At 40.1% G+C, this 23,560-nt stretch overlaps 1 protein-coding gene across 1 annotated transcript in view; it reads left to right on the top strand.

Moving 5' to 3' along the window:
* LOC149144448 (FAD/NAD(P)-binding oxidoreductase) overlaps positions 1 to 23,560 on the top strand; it is a 387,681-nt gene that overhangs the window by 140,604 nt on the left and 223,517 nt on the right. Inside the window, exon 3 of the mRNA XM_089448548.1 lies at positions 816 to 891. Coding sequence (XP_089304674.1) covers positions 816 to 891 — 76 coding nt within the window. The remainder of the gene's footprint in view (positions 1 to 815; positions 892 to 23,560) is intronic.

Genomic DNA, 23,560 nt, shown 5'->3' with positions numbered 1-23,560 from the left:
ATTTATGAGATTCAAGAGATCTCAGTTGACCACTAGTGTTCAGCCAACGAGACCCATGTGGGAATGTTATCTAAGATCTAGAGAGAGTTCACACAAGACTTGTAGATAGATGTCTTCCTTTGGATCTCAACAGTGGGTGACGTCTTCTAGAGAATGAGACACATTGTAGACCAAAACTTCCAGTTCCTTTGGTTAGTCACATATTAGTGGTTTCTTCTCTATGTCCTTGGATGTTAGGAGAGTGACAAATATTGAGATTCTTGCCCTCGGGGATGGGTGTGGCCCTGCCTCCCTCTCATCCTTAGGTGGCAGTTTTGGGGTGCTTTGAGGCTTTCTTCTAGGTTCCTATTTGAGAGGCATTCTTTGTAAGGTTTTGGTTCTCATTTTTTCTCAAAATTTCTCACACTTTTTGCTTCTATACTCTAGGCTTTTTTATTTTTATATCTTCAATATTGTAGGTTGGATCTGTTTTTGTCTTGCTTTTACAAGAGTGACCTTGGCACTCCCACTTGGTATTGATGATGTACTTAGCAGCCTCATTGACTTATTTGTACTTTTTAAAAATAAAATTATCTTATTTTATCCTATATAGTGATTTTCATTCATTTATTAGCTTATCTAGTTGGTTTTACTTTAGGGAATATGCAGGCTTATTCTGCTGGAGTGTTCTTAGCAATTGATTTATGTGCTTGAAAGTGTCTTTTCTAAGTATTCCTGTTCCAATTTGTTTCTTGTCGAGAAAGCAGAAATCAAGAGCTAATTAAGTTGCTGCTTTGATGATGTCATAGTAACAATTTGTCTATTGCTTGATTCAGCACTTAATCCAAAGGAATGGGTTCAATTCAAATTGGAAGAGACTGCAAGAGTTAGCCACAACACAAACATATACAGGTGACAAATATTTGTGTTATATAGCCTTCGTCTATTATTTATGCAAGGAAATGTAACTCTTATTCAGATGTTGTGTAGAGATAGTTATTGTGTTGTTGTTTTAATTTTATCTTGTACCCATTTATATAGTGATCATATATGATCCAGTATTGCTTGTATGAATTTTATTGCACAAGGCAAAGTGTGAAACTGATGATTAAGGTAAAGGACGAAAGCTAAGATATGCTTTTATCAAAGGACAATCTAAGTTTTGTGTTTGTTTAAAGTTGTTTGCTTGATCTCATGGTAATTGAGTTACTCATTCTCATGCATTTGAGATGATAGGCTTCTGCTAGTATGTGCACTGACTTAACTTAAGAAATCTTTGTTCTGGATGTTTGTTTTCTGTTCGTATGTCTCTTACCACCTTTGAAGAGCTGTTATAGATTGCAGTTGCAATGATATAATAGTTAGTGAACAAACTGTATAAATTCCAATTTATGAATTTTAATGTGGTGAAAGGGTGACATTCTCATGATCAGACAATGGCGTGACATTGTTTTGGTGCCAAGAAAGATAGTTTTATTATAAAACATGATATGAGGCCCAACTCAGGAATAAAAATCTACAAGGTTAGGTATGAATAGCGTTGATTGTGTTTTGGTCTATTAAAGGCATTCTCTACTTTTATTCAATCTGTTTTAAAAGGTCGATGTATTTTTAATTTTCCCTTTAGACAAACAAGGCCCAAGAAAAGCACAAATGGTCAAAGCTGCCAATCTCTAGCCTCCAAATGGTCCAAGGTTGTTGGGGATGGTCAAGTTCCATGGAAGATGGTGGTCTAGTGCTCCAATCATGGTGAAGTAACTTTCAAAGTGTTAGGCCCCTATACTATTAGTGTAACCCTTTATTGTTATTAGTACAACCCCCTTATTATATTGTTGTACCCATGTAGTCCCCTTATTGTTACTATTGTGCCCCATAGAAGCCCACTATTGTTATTATTGTGCCCTTACATTATTATTGTTATGTCGGCTTTGATTATATTATGACCCCTTAGACTCCTATATATAGAAAGGAGGTCTTTTCATTTGTACTATCTAAGAATTTTTCATTTGTGTAATGTAAAGGAGGTTGCCCCCTCGAAGAGACGGCTCGAAGAGGCTTATTTCTAAGGCGTTCATCTATCTTTTCTATCTTTCTGTGAGTTGGTTTCATAACATTTGGTATCAGAGCTTTGGATTCTAGGGTTTTGCTGCTCCAAACAGGGCATCGTGGCATTTGTGCTAAAACTTTTTTTTTTTTGCGACGTTTCAAACGCTACAAAAAAACCCATTTGGGCCAAAATCATTCTGAACCTCGGGTCCAAATTTCAGAGATTTTCGTGCTATATTTACGGAGATATGATCTGAGGAAGTTGGCCTTTTTGCAGACTCCCGAATTACATTCCAAACAGGTGACCTGGGGAAAATAGTCATAACTTGTGTTTTGAGCATCAGATTGAAATTTCGTCAGAAGTTACAAAAAGACGACAGACTATAGTTTCCTGTGTATATTTTTTAGATCCTAAGGTCAAAACAGTGAAACGTGGCACTTCATACAAGTTCGCTCTTCTGAAAAGGTATATAATCAAGTCATCTTGGGAGATTGTGCATAACTCTTTCTTGGAGAATCTAAATTCGATCAGACTGGTGGCATTGGAAAGAGGACGCAGAGGGCTACTGCAGGTCGCAATTTCAGAACTTAAAGATTCGAAAGTACAGAGTTATAGTCGTTTCAAGATCGAGCTCCTAAAATCAAGAAAAAGCGAGATGAAAAAGTTTGATGGCAAGGATTCGGTAAATTGGATACTACAGATGGAGAAATATTTTGATCTACATGGTGTACCACTATTACAAAAGGTATGTATTGCATCTTCATATTTAGAACAAGATCAATTTTTATGGTATAAAGGGCTTTGTTCTCGTAAACAACTTGTTACGTGGTCAATTTTCACGGAGGAAATTATAGCACATTATGAGAATACAAAGAGCAACACCTTCTTTAGAGCAACACCACAACAATTGGAAGAAAAAAGAGAAAAAGGGCTTTGTTACAAAGTGGAAAGAAAAATTATGGCAACAAGGAATTATACCCCTCACAACTATAAAGATGGAAGTGTTGTTTCTCCTAGCCTTCCACAACCTACAAGGGTTACACCACAACAATTGGAAGAAAAAAGAGAAAAAGGGCTTTGTTACAATTGTGATAGAAAATGCACTAAAGGTTATAAGTGTGCTGAGAAGAAATTATTTTACATAGAGTATGAAGAGGAGGAAGAAAAGGATCAAGAAACATCAAAAGAAGAGAATATACACCAGGAACCAACCCCAGAGAAAGAAGAAATGAATCCGACCATATCTTGTAAAGCATTGGCAAGAATTACCACTCTTCAAACTCTCAAGATAGAAGGACATATCAAGAATAAAAAGGTTCAAGAAGTGAAAGATCACATCCAGAAAGAAGAAATGAATCCAACCATATCTTGTAATGCATTGGTCGGAATTACCACTCCTCAAACTATCCAAATAGAAGAACATATTAAGAAAAAAAATGTCCAAGAAGAGAAAGATCACATTGAGCATCAAGAAATGAATTCGACCATATCTTGTAAAGCATTGGAAGAAATTACCACTCCTCAAACTTTCAAGATAGAAGGACATATCAAGAAGAAAAAGGTTCAAGCAGTGAAAGATCACATCGAGCATCAACAACAAGTTTTACAACTTTTAAAGGATAATGCCACTTTGGTGCAAAATTGAATGAAACAACAGGTAGATCAACATCGTAGTGAAAAATGTTTTGATGTAGGTGATTGGGTATTTTTATTGCTACATCTCAAACAAACTATTTATGAGAAGGAAATGTTGGCAATACTACATGCACTTAAGAAATGGCAACCTTACCGAATGGGAAGACACCTCAAGGTAAAAATGGATCATGATAGTCTTAAATACTTTTTAGAACAACTATTATCTTTAGAAGAATAGAAAAAATGGGTTACAAATATGTTGGGTTATGACTTTGACATCATCTATAGAAAAGGGAAGCAAAATTTTGTTGCAGATGCACTCTCAAGAAAGGATGAGGATGTGGAAGCATTGTTTTGTGCTATTTCTATTATCCAACTAGATTGGATAAACGAAGCAAGGGATGAATGGAAGAAGGACGAAGAAGTATGGCCACTCATTCAAAAGTTGCAGAAGGTCCCAATTCAAACAATATTGGAAGAACTTGAAAAGGAAGGAAAAATCATATTGGAACTTGGAGCAGTCACAGAAACAAGAACCCGACAACTGCGAAATCGATCAATTTCAGAGTATCTCATTAAGTGGAAGAACTTATCCGCTGAAGATTCCACATGGGAGGACAAAAATTTTATACAGAAGCATCAATAACTACTAAGCGTTGAGGACAACACTTTTTGAAGGAGAGGGGCATGTTAGGCCCCTATACTATTAGTGTAACCCCTTATTGTTATTAGTACAACCCCTTTATTATATTGTTGTACCCATGTAGTCCCCATATTGTTACTATTGTGCTCCATAGAAGCCCGCTATTGTTATTATTGTGCCCTTATATTATTATTGTTATGTCGGCTCTGATTATATTATGACCCCTTAGACTCCTATATATAGAAAGGAGGTCTTTATATTTGTATCATCTAAGAATTGTTCATTTGTGTAATGTAAAGGAGGTTTCCCCCTCGAAGAGGCTTATTTCTAAGGCGTTCATCTATCTTTTCTATCTTTTTGTGAGCTGGTTTCATAACACAGAGGTCCTTTAAAAGTGTGCATCCTCCTTAGAATCATGGTCCAATCCAACGTCCATCCCCAAGGATGAAACCACTGACCTCCAAAGGTTCCAAAGTTGATACTAAGAGTCAATGATCCTTGAAACAAGTTGTCATGTCGCCATTTTTATTTTCCTCTATAGTACAACTAAGGTGGATTTCTAGGGCATGGGATGGCTAGGTCATGAGGGCAGGGTTACGTCGTTAGGGGTCCCAAGGGAGTTTTGAGGAGTTTTTATGGGATCCAATAGCATTCGCTTGGCATATTCCATCATCCGCACAATTGCATTTCGTTCCGGTGCATTCCAACAACTTTCATAAAACAAGGGTATTATTGGGCATAACTTAATTAATTACGCTCAAAGTGGCATTCCGAGAGGAATATTTGACGGAACACATTGTAATAGCTTGTTGGAACCAGAATGAGAAGATCTACAGGATGGGATGCTGAGAAGTGATTTCTAGTAGCCGAAGAGAGTATGGTGGCCGATTTACCATTTTCCCAAATTAAAAGGCTATTTTAATTAAAATAAAAGAAGGGAAAAGGTACTAAGTGATTAAAATAATAATAAAATGAAGACCTCTTAGAGGGATCCATCATATCTATAAAAGAGGAGGAGGAGACCTTTTGAGGACATCTTGGATTTGAGCATTTGTCTTTGGAGTGGATTGGAGAATTCGATTCTCTACCACAGTAGCCCCAGGACAAAAACCTCGGGTGTTTCAATGAGAGTGGGCAAGTACCCAACTCTCCTCTTGGTGAATTCATCCAGAATTCATAGGAGAGCCTAGCAGTTTGCATTTCAGTTCAGTTTAAAGGGCCAGTGCAACATATCCTTGAGGCCAGTTTCTCATCTCAACTATTTGGGTTGTATCAGCTTGTAAAACCCAGTTTATCTAATATAATAAAGCTAAGGATTTTTTGTTAATCGTGTTATTGGATTGCAGTGCTCTATCTGTTATGTTTTACATGGCAATTTTCTGTTAAATGAATGAACTTTTTATGTATGTATTTTGTTGAGTTAAATTAGCCAAGATTTTCAGTTTGGGACATTATAGTGGTATCAGAGCTGGTTCTCCTGCTAGCCTGAAGGGTTTATTCGAGTTTTGTTATAGTGACCAAAGCCCTGGGCTCAAATTTGCTGGGAGATTGAAGATACTTTGTAAAAAGGATGTATTTTAAGAATTTTTCATACAACCAAGCCAGTTTCTGAAGGAGCAGTGTCCCAAAATCTTTTTATGGTCAAATCAACAGGTAAAATTCAACGAAGGTTGACAGTGAAGGTGCCAGAATTATTGAATTTTCGAGAGCTAGATTGATGAATTGTTACAGTGTTGATTAGAGGCCGAACATTTATTTAAAATCCAAGTTTGTAGGGCTGCTTTGAAAATCAAGTCCAAGGACGGAATTAATTATTCAAGGCCAAATTCAGAAATTGCTTAGAATATTGCTATCATGAGACTTTCAGATTTTAAAGAACGTTGTTATTATTTGATGTTGTGGTTGTGCATCATCATATCTGGAGTTCTGGGAGTGCAATATCAACGTGGTCAAGGGAGCGTTGTCTTGCTTGCGTTAGGCCTGTCCTAGCGCATGTGGAGCCATTGTTTGGAACGAAGGTTCGCACCAAATTTGAGAAATTCTTCTTCTCATTCTGTGTTGCATGATGAGCTTGGATGCAATTGTATACATCCGAAGCACTGAGGCAAATATCCTATGCTGATCTGTGTTGAAATCAATGGGAATAGAGTGCATCGTGGCATTAATATAATCTGTGCATTGTCAAAGTTATGGTGCGCCTGCAATCGCATCATTAGAATTTGACCAAAATTCCTGTCAAGATTGATAGCTACCTGATCGTGGTGACCTGGGATCGATGCAGGAGTGTTGAAGACGTGTATCATGACATAAGGTACAGTGAGTATGTGAGGCTGCGAGCATATTTGACGGGCCACTTTGTTAATTCTCCTGGATCGTACGATCAAAAGCTGGATTGATTTGGTGCATCGTGGAGGGTCAGCTGGGCAGCAGTTTGTTGTCGCGTGGATTGACACGACAACGCTCAGACCGGGGGCTGTCACTCTGATCCCCGGTCTCTCCGTTTAAGCCTGTCTCCTGCGGCTAAGGGGGGGAGACCCTACAAGGTGATGAGACCAACTGTCGACCAGTTGGTTGGGAGACAAGAGACACGATATGATAAGCACTAAAATGATTTGATTAATTGAGCAGACCAGTGCCTTATAAGATTTTTATTAAAATGATTACTTGTTAAATGATATAGAAATATAAGCTGTGAACAGCAATCATTTGTCATCCAAAGGTATCAGCCAAATCACGATGACCAGAACGATATCCAGCAACTGAAAGTTTAGAAAGATGAATGCTTTAAACCACCACGAATCATAAACCATTAACCAGATATCACATTCGCATCTCGACTTGAAAATTTTAGATCTCAGCATGAAAGATAATAACGTGAAAAACCACTGATACTGGCAAAACTAATTTTCCACAAAATTTTATATATATATATATATATATATTTTTTTTTTTTTTTTTTTAATTTTTAAATCTTTTTCAATTTTTTATTATAAAAAAAGAAAATTAAAAATCTAAAGATTTAAAATTTAAAATCTATTCTAAATCTAAATTAAACTAAAACTAAACTAAACCAAAATTTAATAAATAAAATAAAAAAATCTAACAAAACACTTTTTGATTTTTTATAACAAAATTTAAAAAAAAAACTATGCCAAAATCTAAAAAGAAACTTAAACTAAAAATCTAAAAAAAGAACATTACGAATTGAATTTAAAATCTAAAAAAAGCTAAACCATATTTAAATCCTAAATAAGAAAATTTTACAAACTATTTTAAATGAAATCTAAAACATTAACTATATGAAAACGTAAAACCTAAGTCTAAAAACAAAACTAAATAAAATCTTTTTATTTTTATTTCTTTTTTAAAACCATAAAAATGAAATTTAAAGATTAATCTAAAATATAAAAATAAAACTAAACTATACAAATTTTAAATTAACCTAAAAAAAATCAAATCAAAATCTAAGAAAATCTACGCTACCCTTCAAAATGGAACCGAACTCAAATCGAAACCCGACTTACCATTTACGCTATCTCATAAAAAAAAATAAAAAAAATGCAGCCATACGCATATTTAAAATGCTGAACACTGAGACTATTACGCCTAACCCAAAACGAATCACGATTTGTATGTTATCGACTGCGTTAAAATGGAAATACCGACGCTGCCAGAGATTGAAACGCAGGAGGAGGCTTACCTGGTTCCGCGTGGAAAGGTTTCAAGGCGAATCAAATAGAAACTCACTCATGCCATACTGCTGAAGCATCCGACGCAGACTTCAACTGATTTTTTATGTAATGCAGGGCCACGAAATCTTCAGCAGCGGCAATCATACACAGTTTTGCAGTTGTCTTCAATGAGCAGAGGTGACTTCACAAATTTTCCGCATGTTTCACTGATTTAAGCCACCCCGGAGAATGCTGCAGATGAGAGAGCTAGCGTATTTTCCAGGTGCTTGTTTTGAATCATCAGTCCTTATGCTGAAAGCTGGTGCGTGAATTCTTATAGGTGAAACGGGAAAGGGCAGGATCGAGGGACAGAGCACGCTGAGGAGTACACACCAAAAGCACCAAGTGGATTTTGCTTGAAAGATTTTTTGCGTTTAATGGAGGTCCATGGAATTTCCGGCAATGGCTTTACAATGCATGTTGCAGGTTCGATGAAAGGATGATGGGGTTTGACAGAAATGAGACCAGGCTGAGTTAAAATTTGATGGGAGCAAAATAAAATTCTCTTCTTGTAAATAATGGAACCCCAGCTTTGAAAAACAAATGATATCTGAAACTTCTGGACAGCAGAACAACCCTGATAAACCCTCAGAAAACTCTAGATCACGTGACCCATTATTGCGAAGAGACAAAGCCCTATGCCTGCAATCACAAAAGAAAACAAAAACCCAATTGAAAAATCTGTGTGAAGCAGAAATTTAAAACCCTAGATCAGCCTAATAATTTACAGATTGTGGCCCTTGAAATGCCAGATTTAACAATAATTGCAGTAATGCTTTCAATATATCAGAAATTTGAACTTCGCTGTGAACAGAAGGAAAATCTCTCATGTAAAACAGGAAATAAACTCTTAATGATTAACCCAGGGCCAAAATCAGCTAGGCTCTGCAAAGAAAAGCCTGTGGGAGTCGGCTGGTTCAGCCCAGAACTTCCCCAAACGCCCACAAATACCCTTCACCTAAAGATTTCCTACACACCTCAAGCAAACATCAGTAAAGAGGGCAAGAAATGCTGCTAGATTTCAAGAAATAATGGAGATACCTGCCATTATTCCAGAAACCCTACAACATTCAAACCCTAGCACGTGAGCAAGATACCTGTACTCACAATACTCTGAAAATATTAACTGCGGAAAACTGAAATATGCAGAAAAACAAACATCTCACAGCAATTCCAGAGAGTAACACCAGCCAGTTTTGAACCCCAAAGTCCTTTTATTAACCAGAAAATCAGATTACAAGAGAGCTTTTTCAGTCCAGACTCACAGATTAGATGATTTGAAATGACCCCTAGCACCCTACTTAAAGGAAATGCCTCCAACGGCTAGTTCGAGTGATCCATGCTGAAATGATCTCGACCGTTGATGAGGATCAAGATATCTCTTGATCTCATCCGTCGATTTATTATTAAAAAATGCATTCACTTAAAAAATTATTATTTTATTAGTTAGGGTTTTTTGCTCAATTTTTTAATTTTTTATTATTATTTTATTATTTTTATTCATTTTTTAATTTTTTAATTCATTTTATTATGGATCACCGAACTAAGCCTTCGGAAACATCACCTAGGACCTAGGACTTAGGACTCACGAGGGGATTTAAAACATTTTCAACCCTCAAGACACATTTCATGATGACTTTTACAAATTTACATCTTAAGGGGACAAACTCACTTAATACAGACCCTCACAAATCACCCAGTTCTGCGACACAACTATAATCTAGCAGATCAACACACTAGGATTCTCCTAAAGTTCTAATGACAAAATCAATCCCGGCTTTGGGGTCAGGTTTGAAGGAAAACTCTGCCGATCCGTGGATCGGTGAGACGAAAAACCTTCCGGGACGTAGATTATCATCAGAAAGTTAGGTCCACCTAGGCAAATTACATACATGACTCATGTTTGCTAAGATTATTTACAATCAATACATGCAGACTGGGTTTACAATCAAGAAGATCAAGTTGCTGATGATGGCAGGATGGCACGGACATGCTGATCAGGTGCTGCCCCTTTTTGCCAAGAAAAGGGGGATGTACTGCATGGGTAGTTGACCAGTAGAGGTCAACACAGTTCATTAAAGGGAGATCTGCTACAAATCATAGATGAAAAACGCCTATAGTGGCTATAGGATGTGCAAATGACAACTACAATATGTGCATTAGAGCATGATCGGAAATGGCTCACACTTAATTGACATTTATGACTGTGTGAGGCAGTGCAATTAAGAGACAAAGGACTGTGTGATCAAAGGTTGGTTGCTGTGTGGGGACATATAGCTGCCAACTATGAAGTGAAGTGATGATAGAGAATGTTGTGCACACATGCCAATGAATATACCTATATGTGATCCAAGCGATGAGACCAGAAGCAGAATCAATGAGCTGATGTGTGTATAGTTGAATCACAGTGCGATTTGTATGTTGTGCATGGCGGTGGCTTACAAATAAGTGCGACTAGATACCTCCAGTCGAGTCTGGTCCAAATCCTTGATGCGCTGGTGTCCTTAGTAAAGAAAAGGGTGCAATCAAAGATAAATGTGACTGAGTGATTTGTCGTACAAAAGATTGATCTGTTAGATGTTGTGCAAATAACTGAGAGCAGGGTGCATTACACATATACATGCCAGAGGTGCGATTGATTTTAATATTTCTGAGTGCATATGAGCCTTCGAGGACCGGGGCAAATGGAAAAGTAGGAGTGATCTGGAATCTAGAGTATGAAGTAATGCGCTACTGAGACAAAGTTTCCAGAAGATCTGATATGTGCCTTAGATATTGTTAGTTTTGTTGTTGCAAAGAATTGAGATCTTTGAAGCTGTTGTATGATTTTGGGTGTAGAAACCAGGGCCAATTTCTTAGAATTTATGAGGCAATAGATTTTGACTGATCAACTATTATTGTCCTTGTATCTGCTTTGGAGCAGTTTCACGATGTGCAGGCCTCATCTCTGTCAAGGCTGATAAGTTTATTGTTTCTAGAGGTTCACGTGAATTCCGTGGCAATTCCCAGGTGTTCAACATCATTATTAGCAGAGACTGAGTTCCTAATTCGTAGAGACCAATTTATGAAGGTGAATCTGGTATTCGCTGGAAGTGACCATGACATATCAGTCATTTCCAAACCCAAATTCAAAGTGCTGAGCATACCTTCATCTTGAGGCTGTAAATTAAATAGAATTAAAGAACCAAGTTTAGTGTCATTGCTGGAGGATTGAGCCACTATCATTTATAATTCACTAAAAGGGATTGAATTCAGTCACTGGGTGTTTATTTTCCATATTTGGAGCTTCATTTCATAAGCTTGTAACAACTCAGTGCTTGGGAGGCTGTAGCAGAGTACAAGATCAGAAGTGAAAGGCCATTCACCACCACTGCTGAATATGTGCTGAAGGAAATCCTCCATGTGCAATCTAGTGGCCTCATTATCACAGTTCTACTTGTCATCATTAAACATGGATGAGACCTTTACAAAGGCCCTTAATAAACTAGCAACAACAATCAACAAATCCCTTTCCAAGGGGATACTTTCTATGCTACAACAAGAGCAGCCACAAGAAGAACATGAGTTGGGACCCAAAATCTATGCACTTGGGACAAATTTGAGATTCATGGGGTTTTTAGTAAAATCCCTTCTCAAATTGGAAGAACTTGCTTCACTCCTCTCCAAGGTGTATCAATTAGATGGGAAGAACTTGATTTGGGCTCTAAAACCAGCCATGCTTGCCTTAGTACAACACAAGTATTTGGAGCACCCTTGTATAGGAGTCAAACTTCCAGTTGCCTCTTGTCTCAGTAGTATCATGATGCTGACCACACCTATACCCCCTTACAGTGATGACATTATGAGGAGAGTCTTCAGACTGATAGTGGAGACCTTTCAGGATTTGGATAACAGTGAGGGCCCTACCTTTGGGAAGAGGCTAGAGATTCTAGAAGTCATGGCCTTGGTTAGATCTTATGACTTCATGTTTGAGTTGGAGTGTGACGACTTGATCCTACAGATGTTCCAATGTTTCTTCAACGTTAGGAAACATCATTTTGACACAATCATAACACACATGTAATACATTTTGTCCTCATGTATGGGAGGCCATGATACCATTTGCAGGAGGTTGCAGTCTAGATTGTTGGCCATTTGAAGGAGAGAACAATTGGTCTCACCTACTGCTTATGAATTAGCCGAAACGTTGGTTAAGGTAAACATTGGTCTGTTCAGGAGATGATTGACTCAGGTGGAGTTGCAGAGGATTGGTGGTGACCAATTATGCAGTAAGAATGAGATGAGGAGGAAGGGTCTTTGCTTCATTTGTAAGGAACCTTAGGGACCTGATCATGTGAAAATTATATCACTGCAGCAACTGATTTACTTTTCCTACTTATTTCATCATAAGTTATTCATGGAATTACTTCAATAAACATTAAAATAAATGTTGCTGCAAATATCACGCCGTAATACAGAAACAAACATATGCACACATTGACACAGTTATTTTGGACTAATGTCCCCGGAAAAACCCAATGTGGGAAAACCAGTGTAGCAAGGGAGGATTTTATTATTTAGCAATTTTCTTGTACAACAGGGTGCCAAACTGGCTTACCCACGGATAGACAAACTTCCAGTACTTTTCTAAACCTAGCGTAGGACCTACTGACCTCTGCTACAGCCTGAAACCCTCTGCGTCAGCCTAAAACCCTCTGCGTCAGCCTACTGAGGCTCTACGTAGCCTCTCTGGGCTTCTGCGTCACTCCTGTAGCCTCTGCATGGATGACGTAGGCCATTCTGGCTTTGCGCAGTATTTGCTGCCTCTGCGTGGCTTCCTCTGGCTCTGCGTCTACCTCTTCTACGCTGATCTCCCATCTCTCTGTTCTGTACTTGCTACCTCTTGACTGCTCTCCAGACCACTGGTTCAATTTCTCAACAAACCCCGCTCCAGAAATTGAACTGACTGGTCTCCCTTAGTATATTCTCCAAGTGCCCCTCAAGCCCCCTCTTATACTTTTTCTGAAGTCCCTAATCAATGGCTAAGATTAGATCTGGCTTGATCCATGTCTTTTGGACCATTCTAACACAGATTCATATTAATACACATTAATATTTTATTTTCCCTAAGTTTAGACTTAGGGACTCCATTAAAAATATTAATTATTTTAATATCTCCTTATCTGTTTAGAATCTGCCCAAACCCTTTCTGGGTATTGGAGATATTATGTGCCCCAACCTCTCCACCATATTTTGTGGCTAGAGCACATCTGATGCTACCCCAAATCAGCAGATCACTCATTCTTGAGTGACATTGAGGAGATGACAGGGGTAGGGCAGGAGGAGATTCCTTTCGACTTTTAGGATGAGGATTCTTCTTTGGATGAAACCATGGGGTCATATGGGGATGCCTATGGCGAGCATGAGAATTTAGTGGATCCTATGGGAGACATTCATGGTTATGAGTCACCAATGATGATTCAACATGAGGCATATGGTGGAGCATGAGTTAGCTGAGGAGGATGATATGCACAATATGCATGATGAGCCTTTTGTGGAGAGCTAGTTGGAGGTTCATGTTGAGCCCATGATAGAGGAGGATGAGCAACCATCTTTTGGACCAACCATTGATGAGGAGCAGACAAAGGCACAAACAACCTATAGGGTTGTAGTTCTAGCAGACACTTGTCGTCAGGGGGTGCTGGAGTCTAACAGGATAGTTTTGCAGGAGGTTAGTAGATTGGAGGAGCATGGAGTTTTCGGAGAAATGAGAGAGGATGTTCTGGAGACGGTGATACATCCATATTTGAGCCTACCCACTAATGAGGTGCAAATAGGTGCAGTGGCAGCTGACAGAGCTACAGTGCTTCCAGGTAGTAGGCCTCTACAAGAGTACATAGACAGTGCATTAAACACAGTTTGGCCACTTGTACCCATTGTAGGGAGAGAAGTAGGGACCTCTCGGTGGATGTTGTCGATTGACCAGACAAAGCAACATGAGTTTAGCGTGGACCAACATCATTATAGCAGACTTGTTCCTTACACTGGTGTCCATGCCTTAGATTGGTGGGAGATCATGAGTTGGTATCCTATTGATGGAGTATCATTCTTAGCCAGGAGTACAATACAACAGGAGCCCTTAGATGAGAGGGTTACTACTTCTTTCAGTGGGCAACGGGATGTGGATCAACAATTCATCACTATTCTAGTAGCACTAGCCTAGCATCAGCAGAGTGGGGTTGACCTCGACCTATGCCAAAGGTTGGACTGGAGAGAGGTGATGAGTTGGTATTCTACTTGTGGAGTAGCATCTATGGTCAGAGATAGAGCACAACCCGAGCAATGGGGGATGGACGAGGATGATTGCTTATGGTGGTTTTGGGATCTAGGTGGATTCATGGATGGTAGATTGAGTCAACGGTTTGCTTGGGATTTGGGTATTGAGGGACCTATTCATGTTTGCTTAGCTTGGAGGCATGGCGTGGCACAGTGGCTTATTTGGGATCCTGGTATCAGTTTACAGATGCCATTGTAGTGTGTTACCCACCATTTTGTGGGTGATATCCCTAGGAGTTGTTTTTTTCTCGAAGATGGTCCTCAACCGGCAGCCACCAGCTCGCTCATTGTGCCATTTCTCCACAACTTGAGCCAACCATGTGGTCCCTTACCCATCAGCCATGATCGTATGTTTGAAGGTGGACCTCTCGAACCTAAAGGTACGTCTTGTCATTTTGTAATTGAGTATTGTAATTTGCTTATCATGGACACTTTTGGGCATTGATTAATGGGGGGATTCGACGGAAAGAATGGGCTAGGTCTGTGCTCTTGTCCCTCAGACCCCTTTTGGATATTAAACTTGGATTCTAGTCCTGTGGGTTCTCTTTTACTGACCAGTTGGCTTTAGGGATGGTATTTCACGAGAAACCCTGATTTTGGTTGCGCGGTCCCGCTCCCTTACTCGCATATATTACCCCCCTTTGCACTTATTACTTTCCCATTCATCATTTCTCCCACTTGGGTCCACATCCCTTCATTGGGTCCAAATAGGGCTAGCTCACCCCTACCCCTTGCCCACACCTTGGGTCAAGGACTGGAATGATGCCCCAGGGTTGATGTAGCTAAAAAAGAAAAGTAAAAGCATATTTTGCCACATTCAACAGGAAAATGTACCACAAAATGCAAATGATGGCCGGGACAAACATGTTTAGCACGTGGGCAAAATCCAATACATGAGCTCTATCCCATCATCATGGCCATCACCCTGGTTCCTGCAGGTTCTATGAGGCTCCTTCATCATATAGGAACCCATGATTGTCCCAACCCTGGGTGGGCAATGAATCACCTTACCCTAAAAAGGGGGTATCCACTGCTATATCTCATACATCATGCTCTTACCCCTTGAGCCCTAAGCAGTTAATCAAAGAAAAATCATAGAAAGGCAAACGACATATAAAGAAGGGTGGAAAAATCAAGGCTGGAGCACGTCATGTACCATGATTGCTCCTTCCTATACATTATAAACCTAAGTGTGGGCTTCCCTTATATCAGCTACCCTTGCACCCTAGCATGTGGCCCAGGGCTGCCTCTTCTCATCTCTTCACGTATCTATCACATATCACCACCTTTTAAACGATGTACCTTGAACATATTGCCCCCACTAGAAGTAGAAACCACCTAATAGGATACTTGATTAACTCCATTTGGAGTTTGGGAGACATTGGCAATTTCGAAGCCCATTATGGAAGGGCAAGCCATTATGAAGTCTCCACCTATGGTCCATGGTTGGTAGGCTCATTTACTCGATTTTTGTAATGACTTGTTGTATTAGAAGGCTAGGGGATGCATTGGATCTTATGTAGGATTGCAGATGGTCTCCATCTTGGATTTGGTCTCCCTATAGGGGGGCCTAATCCTCTAGAGGGCTACATTAGCACATGTAGAGTGTGTGTTGAGAGCCATGGGCGTCCACAACAATATACAACACTCCATGGATCCCCGAGGATGTTCAGAGATTGCTCGAGATTCACCTATTAGAAGAGGAAGATGCACTTGGTTCACATTTTACCAGCGAACCCCACAGATGTACCATGCACTTGGTAGTTGACCCAGGACTTGTAGGTGATGCCAAGCCTAATCCTCTAGAGGGCTACATTAGCACATGTAGAGTGTGTGTTGAGAGCCATGGGCGTCCACAACAATATACAACACTCCATGGATCCCCGAGGATGTTCAGAGATTGCTCGAGATTCACCTATTAGAAGAGGAAGATGCACTTGGTTCACATTTTACCAACGGACCCCATAGATGTACCATGCACTTGGTAGTTGACCCAGGACTTGTAGGATGATGTGGCATCATCTACACCATCATCAAAGCCCTTATGGATGATCTACAACCATCTTCGACTCATTTGGAGACCCATGAGGTTATTCTTGTGCCCCCACACCCACTGGGAGCACCACAGGTTTTTTGTTTGGAGAACAAGGGGCCAACCCCTTGCCCATCACTCTTGAGGGTCCTATTCTTCATTATGGCACCTATGGACCTCATCAGGCATCTTGGAGGGCCCTGCGACATGTATTCTTTATCATCTAACATCTTACGAGGCTTATTATTTAATTTGTGAGCTATTTTGCTGGGCTTGTCATCAAAAGTTAGGTTATTAGCACATTATTTTATTTTTGGGGCTTATGTAGGCCTAGGAGACTAATTTGAATTCCTGATTAGTGTATAAATACAAGTGAGATGAGTTCATTTGCTCATCATCACTTTGGATTGGATTTCTTCTCTCTTGAGAATTTCACATTTTTTCTTTTAGGATGAATTGGAGCTTTATGGATGAATTTATATGTTTGGATTTGGTTAATCTTGTCTTGGAGCTTCTCTATTGTCAAATTGTGGATGGTTGGATATGTTGTATTACATGTAAGTATATGCTTTTGATGTTATTCTTGTTTTACTTTGTCATATACATTGGATTGGGAATTTCGTTATTTTTAGGGCTAATTGCTGCATGCATTTATTGCTTAAATTGTGGAATTTTGTCTCTATATAACATCTCTCAATGTATGGGCCACGTAATTTTGAATGAAATTTCCTAGGGATAATTCTATCAACGAATTCATCTTGATAAGCCATCACCTTTTGCAAGTCAAAGTATAAAATCTGTAAGGTTGCTTCCCTTTGCCCTAGAAGGCTAGCGAGGTAGTCTTAAGGCTTCCTTGACTAAGAAACAAGGTCCTCATTCATATTTATCCTAGACTCCATTCTTCCAAGACTAAGGCACTGATCTACCAAGAGGTGGTCACTCAAAATTCAACTCATTTTCACCTTTTTCTAGGTCTAGCCAAGTTGGGTCACCTAGGGCATCATTTTCCCGACAAGGTAGCCCTCCAAAAAGTTCGATCTCCTAGTCTCTCTTGCGCTATGTGTCCTCAAGTCCTCCTCCAATTTTGAAGCCATTCTGATGGTAGAGTTGTGATAAAAGCCAAGCCTTAGCTCCGTGATCAAACTTTGCCCTATTATTCCCAAGGCTAGTGCCTCATAGGATCAATTCAACACCTTTAAGTGACAATTTTTACTTTGATCCTTTCCCCCTCCTTGTCTAGGTTAAGAACATCATTGGTTGCTAAATTCTTGTCTCTTGACCTAGGCTGGGTCCACTTGGTCTTGCGTGGTCCCACTCCTTTGGAAAGACAATCCTTCAAGAACCATCTGGGATACCAATTTCAATAAGGATCTTAGGGATTGGGAAACTTTTTCGTAAGTCATATTCCATAAACCTAACCCTCAAATCCCCACATCCTTCTCCTAGAAGATATTGTACCTTGCTTAGAAAGCAAGCTCCATTCTTCACCTTCTTCTGGAAGGGGATTATTTGGTTCACTTTATATCGACTCGTTGATTTATCCTTCATTTGTGGCTCCATATTTAACAAGTCTCCTCCCATCAGTGAAAGTTCATAAATAGTAGGGAGCCTTAACTGAGGTGACAACGGGCTAAGTCTCCGTTTGTTGCCCTTGGTCTAGCATTTGACCCTTTAGGAATCCCCTTTAGGTCCCCTGCTAGTTTGAGCAGTAAAATTATGGCACCGTTGCTGGGGAGGAAGCAGGTTTGCCTCCTTAGTGAATCATTGAGGAATTGAATCTTTGACGACATCTATAAAGCACTCCTCTGGCGACTCCACTCATTTTCCAAACCCCTAGTTTAGTTGAAGGTGACAACATTCCTCCCTTAACTAGGGCTGCTGCAAAAAGGGGAGAGTGAACTCCATCACCTGTTGGAACCACTCTTTTCGCTGAATTTGAGATGATTAGTGATCCATCTCCATGTTGAAGAATCTAGGGCAATGTAGGTTAATGTGATTTTTCTAGTCATGATAACTATTTGTGAGGTGTTTTAATTTTTCTTAATTGCACAATCTTTAATATTAGAGTGTCTTTTTAGTTCATCAAATAGCTACCAAAACAAAGAGACGAGAACACAAGATGTTGGCTTTCTGCCAGGGCCAAAATCTCTCACTCGTTGAGAGGAAAACCTGCACAAAATTCTTCTTATAGAGATTCCAATTGAGGAATACCAAGACCATGACCCTTGACCTATTAGGCCACTCCAAAACCAAGACACCAATCCTCTTCTACTGCTGAGATCATCATCACTGCCACTGAAGTCATCACTGCTGCAACACCGAGGCCTTCACTAATGTACCACCGAGATCATTTACTGTTGCATCATTGTTGCATTGAGATCATTGCTGCATCACCGAGATCTTCAACATACCAATGAGATATCTATACTGAGATATGTATATATAGCTGCACCGAGATCTTCATTATGACTTTGTCTTCATCATGACTATGACCGAGACCATGATTATCACAATGTTGAGATCATGACTGTGTCTAGTATGCCGAGAGTGTATTATTGTGGGATCACTGTAATCCTTCTCATCTCAACTATGCCGAGACTGTGACTATGTACTCTTCCTGCACTGAGATCTTCATCATCACAACTATGCTGAGACTGTGATCGTTATGATTGTGAGGATGCCGAGACTTCATCCCTGTGGTACCCATCCGAAAAGCACAGAGATGTTGTCCATCCGAATTTTGTGGCTCACTGTACCCATCTGATAATTACAAGAAATCCGAATTCTGTACCTCACTATACCCATACGAAAATTACAGGAGATCCGAATTTTGTACCTCACTGTGCCCACTGCAATTACCCACGAGATTTCAGAGGCATCCGAGTTCCTGCACTGTACTTATACGAAAATCTCAGCAGGGTATTTACAATAGTTTCGTCTCGATAATAAGCCGACGTGTCATGCTGAGCGGGTGTGTCTCCATAGGTGAGCCGACATGATTGTATTTAATACATTTTGCAGGCTCACTTGACGAAGAGGATTGTGTTTGTCATTTGGAGGGCTATATAGACTCATATATATTTTTCTCATGCTCAAGAAGAGCTTCTTCATACATGACATTGACTCTTTGACTTATTAATAAATCCTAAGGCTCTCAATGGGGTCCACTAATAAATAAACCTCTTGCTCATGAAACCCATGCAGCAAGGCATACAAAAATAATTTTGTTCTCTTTATTCCATCATTTACATCAGTCATAATTACATGTCATTATGAAGACCGAACCTAGTAACACTTTCTTCAACACTGCAAAGATGCCATCTAGTTCTAACACTGACCCAAAACAAGATCAACCTAAGACGACCAAGAGTGAAAGACACTTGGCTAGTGTCTTTTCCCCTTTGAAATTGAGTGATGATCCCAAACCCCTACCTGAAAAATATAATCGAAGGTTAACCAAATTCAAAGGGGATGCTACTTGGACTGCCCATGGATTTATTGAAGAATTCTATTGGCAAATGTTTCTTAAAATGATCTTTGATGAAGATAGGCTCATGATGCTTTTTTCCTTATCACTTGAGGGACAAGCAAGAGATTGGTACCTTAGCCTTCCCCCTGCATACATACAAGACTTCGATGAATTTGAAGACCTATTCATGAAGAGGTGGTCATGCAATGCCCAAGGGACCTTCAATATCGAAAAATTCTACCAAATAACCAAGGGAAGGGAGGATGTGTGAGAATTCATTGAAAAATTTGATAGGGTAGTCAAAGATATACCTGCTCATTTGAAGCCATCCGAAGCCAATATTCTTGATAAGTTCATAAACGTGGTGGGTGGCCACTTCACCTATGTGTTAAGGGATATGAAACCTTCCAATTTGGCTGAAGCTAAAGAGATAGCAATGGAAGTTGAAGAGAACATACAAATCTGGAAGGTTGATATCAATGACCACCCTAGAGCTAGGGCTAAGGTCAAGAAGGAGAAATCCCAAGATCAACATGAGGAAACTCTCCTTGTGTTAATTTTAGGTATGTTCTATGCTGAGAGCAATTTACGTCAATTTTTCACATTAACTCAATGTCAATTCCAGATTAGCAATCACATTTAACATGATAGTAAAATGCAGATAGAACATAAACATAAATCGCAGAAGACAAGCCAAGACAAGAGGACACACGATGTGGCGCTAGCTAGGGACAAACCCCAATGTGGGGAAACCCTTGATCAATTCTTGTTATATGTTCTTCAATAGTTCAGCAGAGAGAGAGATAGTACATATACATCGAAAGTCAGTATCTTGACTTATCAAAATAAGAGCAGAGATCTTCCCTAAGAAGATAGCATATGAGGTAGCTGATATGAGCTGAGTTGAAGGCATACTGCTCCCACTGATGCAAGGTAACTCCATCACCATGCTGTACCTCACTGAGCTACACCCAATCATCATGTTGGACCTCATTACCATGCTGCACACATCATACCGCTGCACCTTATCATCATGCTGCACCTTCCTGTGCTGCATCATCAAGCTGTACCTTACTGTGCCCATCATGCTGCATCTCATTGCAACATTCATTATCACAGTGTTGCACTTTGATACACTTGTGCTGCACACATCATGCTACCCTACACTTCATCAATATGCCCATCATCATGCAACAACATTCAACATCATGTTGCACCTTATCATGCACTACATTAGTTCACTGTTAGGATCTCTATTTGCTGCATTGAATGGCATTCTAACAGCAGATAGGGCAGCCTTCATCATGGACTGATTGGAGCATCAAGACAGTCCTATCTAACAGCCCTCCTAAACAAAACACAACTGTCATTTATGTTTGCATGCTGTTGTTTGCTGCTGACCTGGTTAGGGCACTTACGCAGCCCTAAACATACTCCACAGTTAACCAACCAACCAGAGAGAATACCCATCATTCCATGCACAAGTTGCTCCACAAACCACCTAGGTTTGTCCTTCTTCAATGCGGCTGCCTACTACACTTGCTCGGCCCTGTCTAGGGCATCATTCTGCCTACAAGAACACTTCAAAAACCCTCAACAAGGCTCCCTTTCCTTCGCTGCTGCTACAGGAATATGCGGCCTTGTTTTGGAGGGCCTAATACTCATCTCAGCCTCCAAAACAAGCCTCCCTTCCTACCTGTAATTACCCAAGGAAACTCGACCTGTTTACCTGTGAGGTTTCTTTTATTTTTGCCCAGAATTTCCCACCATGACCTTGGCCTCCTGCCTGTAGTAACTCGGCTCCCAAACAGTCTAGAAGGAGGCATAAACTATGCCTTCCTTCACCTTCGCTGGGCTCCTCTCTTCTGCAGCCAAAACAAGGCTCTTTATGCACCATAGATCTTGTCATAAGTCTGCGGCTAGGGCACATTGTGACAGCTGACTTAGGGCCTCATAGATCAGCATTGTAGGTCTCTTCTAGACCTGCGTTTAGGGCAGCTTAGGGTCTCTTCTAGACCAGCGTTATAGAAGCCTTCTCCACTGCGTTAAGGCCTTCTTCACCATGACAGCATTAAGGGTTAGGGTATCTCCTTTAGCGTAGAGCTTCTTTACATTAGGGCAGCGTAGATTCTTGGTGATGTCTCCTTCCACCAAAACCTAGACGAGTGGAGATGAGAGATCACCAGAGTGTGTGTCAAATGACTTAAAGTCCTCTTCTAGTTATACCAAAACGTGGAGGATAAGTGGGGGAAATTTGGTGGCTGGCCAACCTTGATGAATTGTTCCATAACACAAATAAATTCATATCTCCATGAATACATGTCGGAATCGGATGATCTTTAGATCAATCCTACACCTCTCGATGAGAGGAATCCAAAAAAAATTTCAGCTGCCATGAATAAGAAGACCCACATGGAGTTTGGCCCTAGTTGCCAATTTTAACACCTTGCCATCCTCAAGAAGATGGAGAATTTCACCGAAGAAGCCAATGCACGTGACAGGGTTATCATGAACAAAATCACTGCCTTGGAAAGGGCCCAAAAATCTAGTTACATCCCGAAAAGAAAGCATTTTCCCAAAAGGCAAAGCGAAGAAGATAGACCAAGCTCTTCTCAAATCCCAAACACTTTGGCTCCAACTAATGCTATTGAGCCAGACCCTTCATTTGAGGATGAGGAAAGTGAAGGGGAAGAGAGTGAGGATGAACAAACTGATGAGTAGGCCAACCTTGTGGAATCTGATATCTTCAACATTTTGCTAGGAGGGTCGTATACACATCCTCCCATTAGTGAGGTCACCCTTAAAGAGGAAAAGGAAGAATCCATTCTTAACTCTGATAGCAAGGGAAGGTTCAAAGGGGTCCAATACTCACGAAAAGAAAATAACAAAGACCCCGCAACTCCCAAGGAACCATCTAAAGGAGATCCATCGCCTAAGCAAGCCCCTCCCAAAGAATCTCTCCCTGAAATTCCTCCCAAGAAGGATCCCCCAACAAAAGCCAATCCGAAAAAGGATCCTCCAAGGAAAGAAAACATCAAGAAGAAGGAAAAGGGGAAAGAAGTTAAACTTGACATCGACATAGGAGTTGTCATAGGAAGAATGACTATACCCGTTCCTTTGAAAGAGATTGCTAAGCTTCCCGAGTAACAACAACAAATTAAGAAGTCCCTGGGAATTTAGGAAGAAGAACTACCTGAAGAATTGCAAAACATTCATATTCCTAACCGAAACCCTGGGCATGAACCTTTCTTGCTTACTTTGGCTATCAATGACCTCTTCTTACACAATTGTATGTTAGACTCAGGGGCTTCCGCAAATATCATGCCTTTAATAGTTATGAAGCAATTGGGTCTTAGCATATGCTTGAACATACAAGGTGGTGTGGTTTTAATTCCAAACCTGTGGGAGTGGAAGGTATCATCAAGGACCTTAAGGTTTCTTTAGCTAGGAATCTTGATATATCCCTCCTCATGGATGTTATTGTCATTGATATTCCTAATGTGTGGGGGATGCTATTATCTAGGAAATGGGGGGCTACCGTTGGGGGCCATGTTCAAATGGACTTATCATATGCCACCATTTCGCAATCCGATGGCACTCCTTTCATCCTTTATAGGGAACCTACCTACTTACCTCATGTGATCAAGCCTGGACCTTACTACGAAGCATGTGAAATTGAGAAGCCTTCTCCTATTCTCCCGGATTTAGT

This window comes from Pinus tabuliformis, chromosome X, assembly GCF_031772625.1.
Source record: "Pinus tabuliformis cultivar Carrire ecotype Pingquan chromosome X, CPIR1, whole genome shotgun sequence".
Taxonomy (NCBI): domain Eukaryota; kingdom Viridiplantae; phylum Streptophyta; class Pinopsida; order Pinales; family Pinaceae; genus Pinus; species Pinus tabuliformis.
This window is presented reverse-complemented; position numbering and strand designations above follow the sequence as displayed.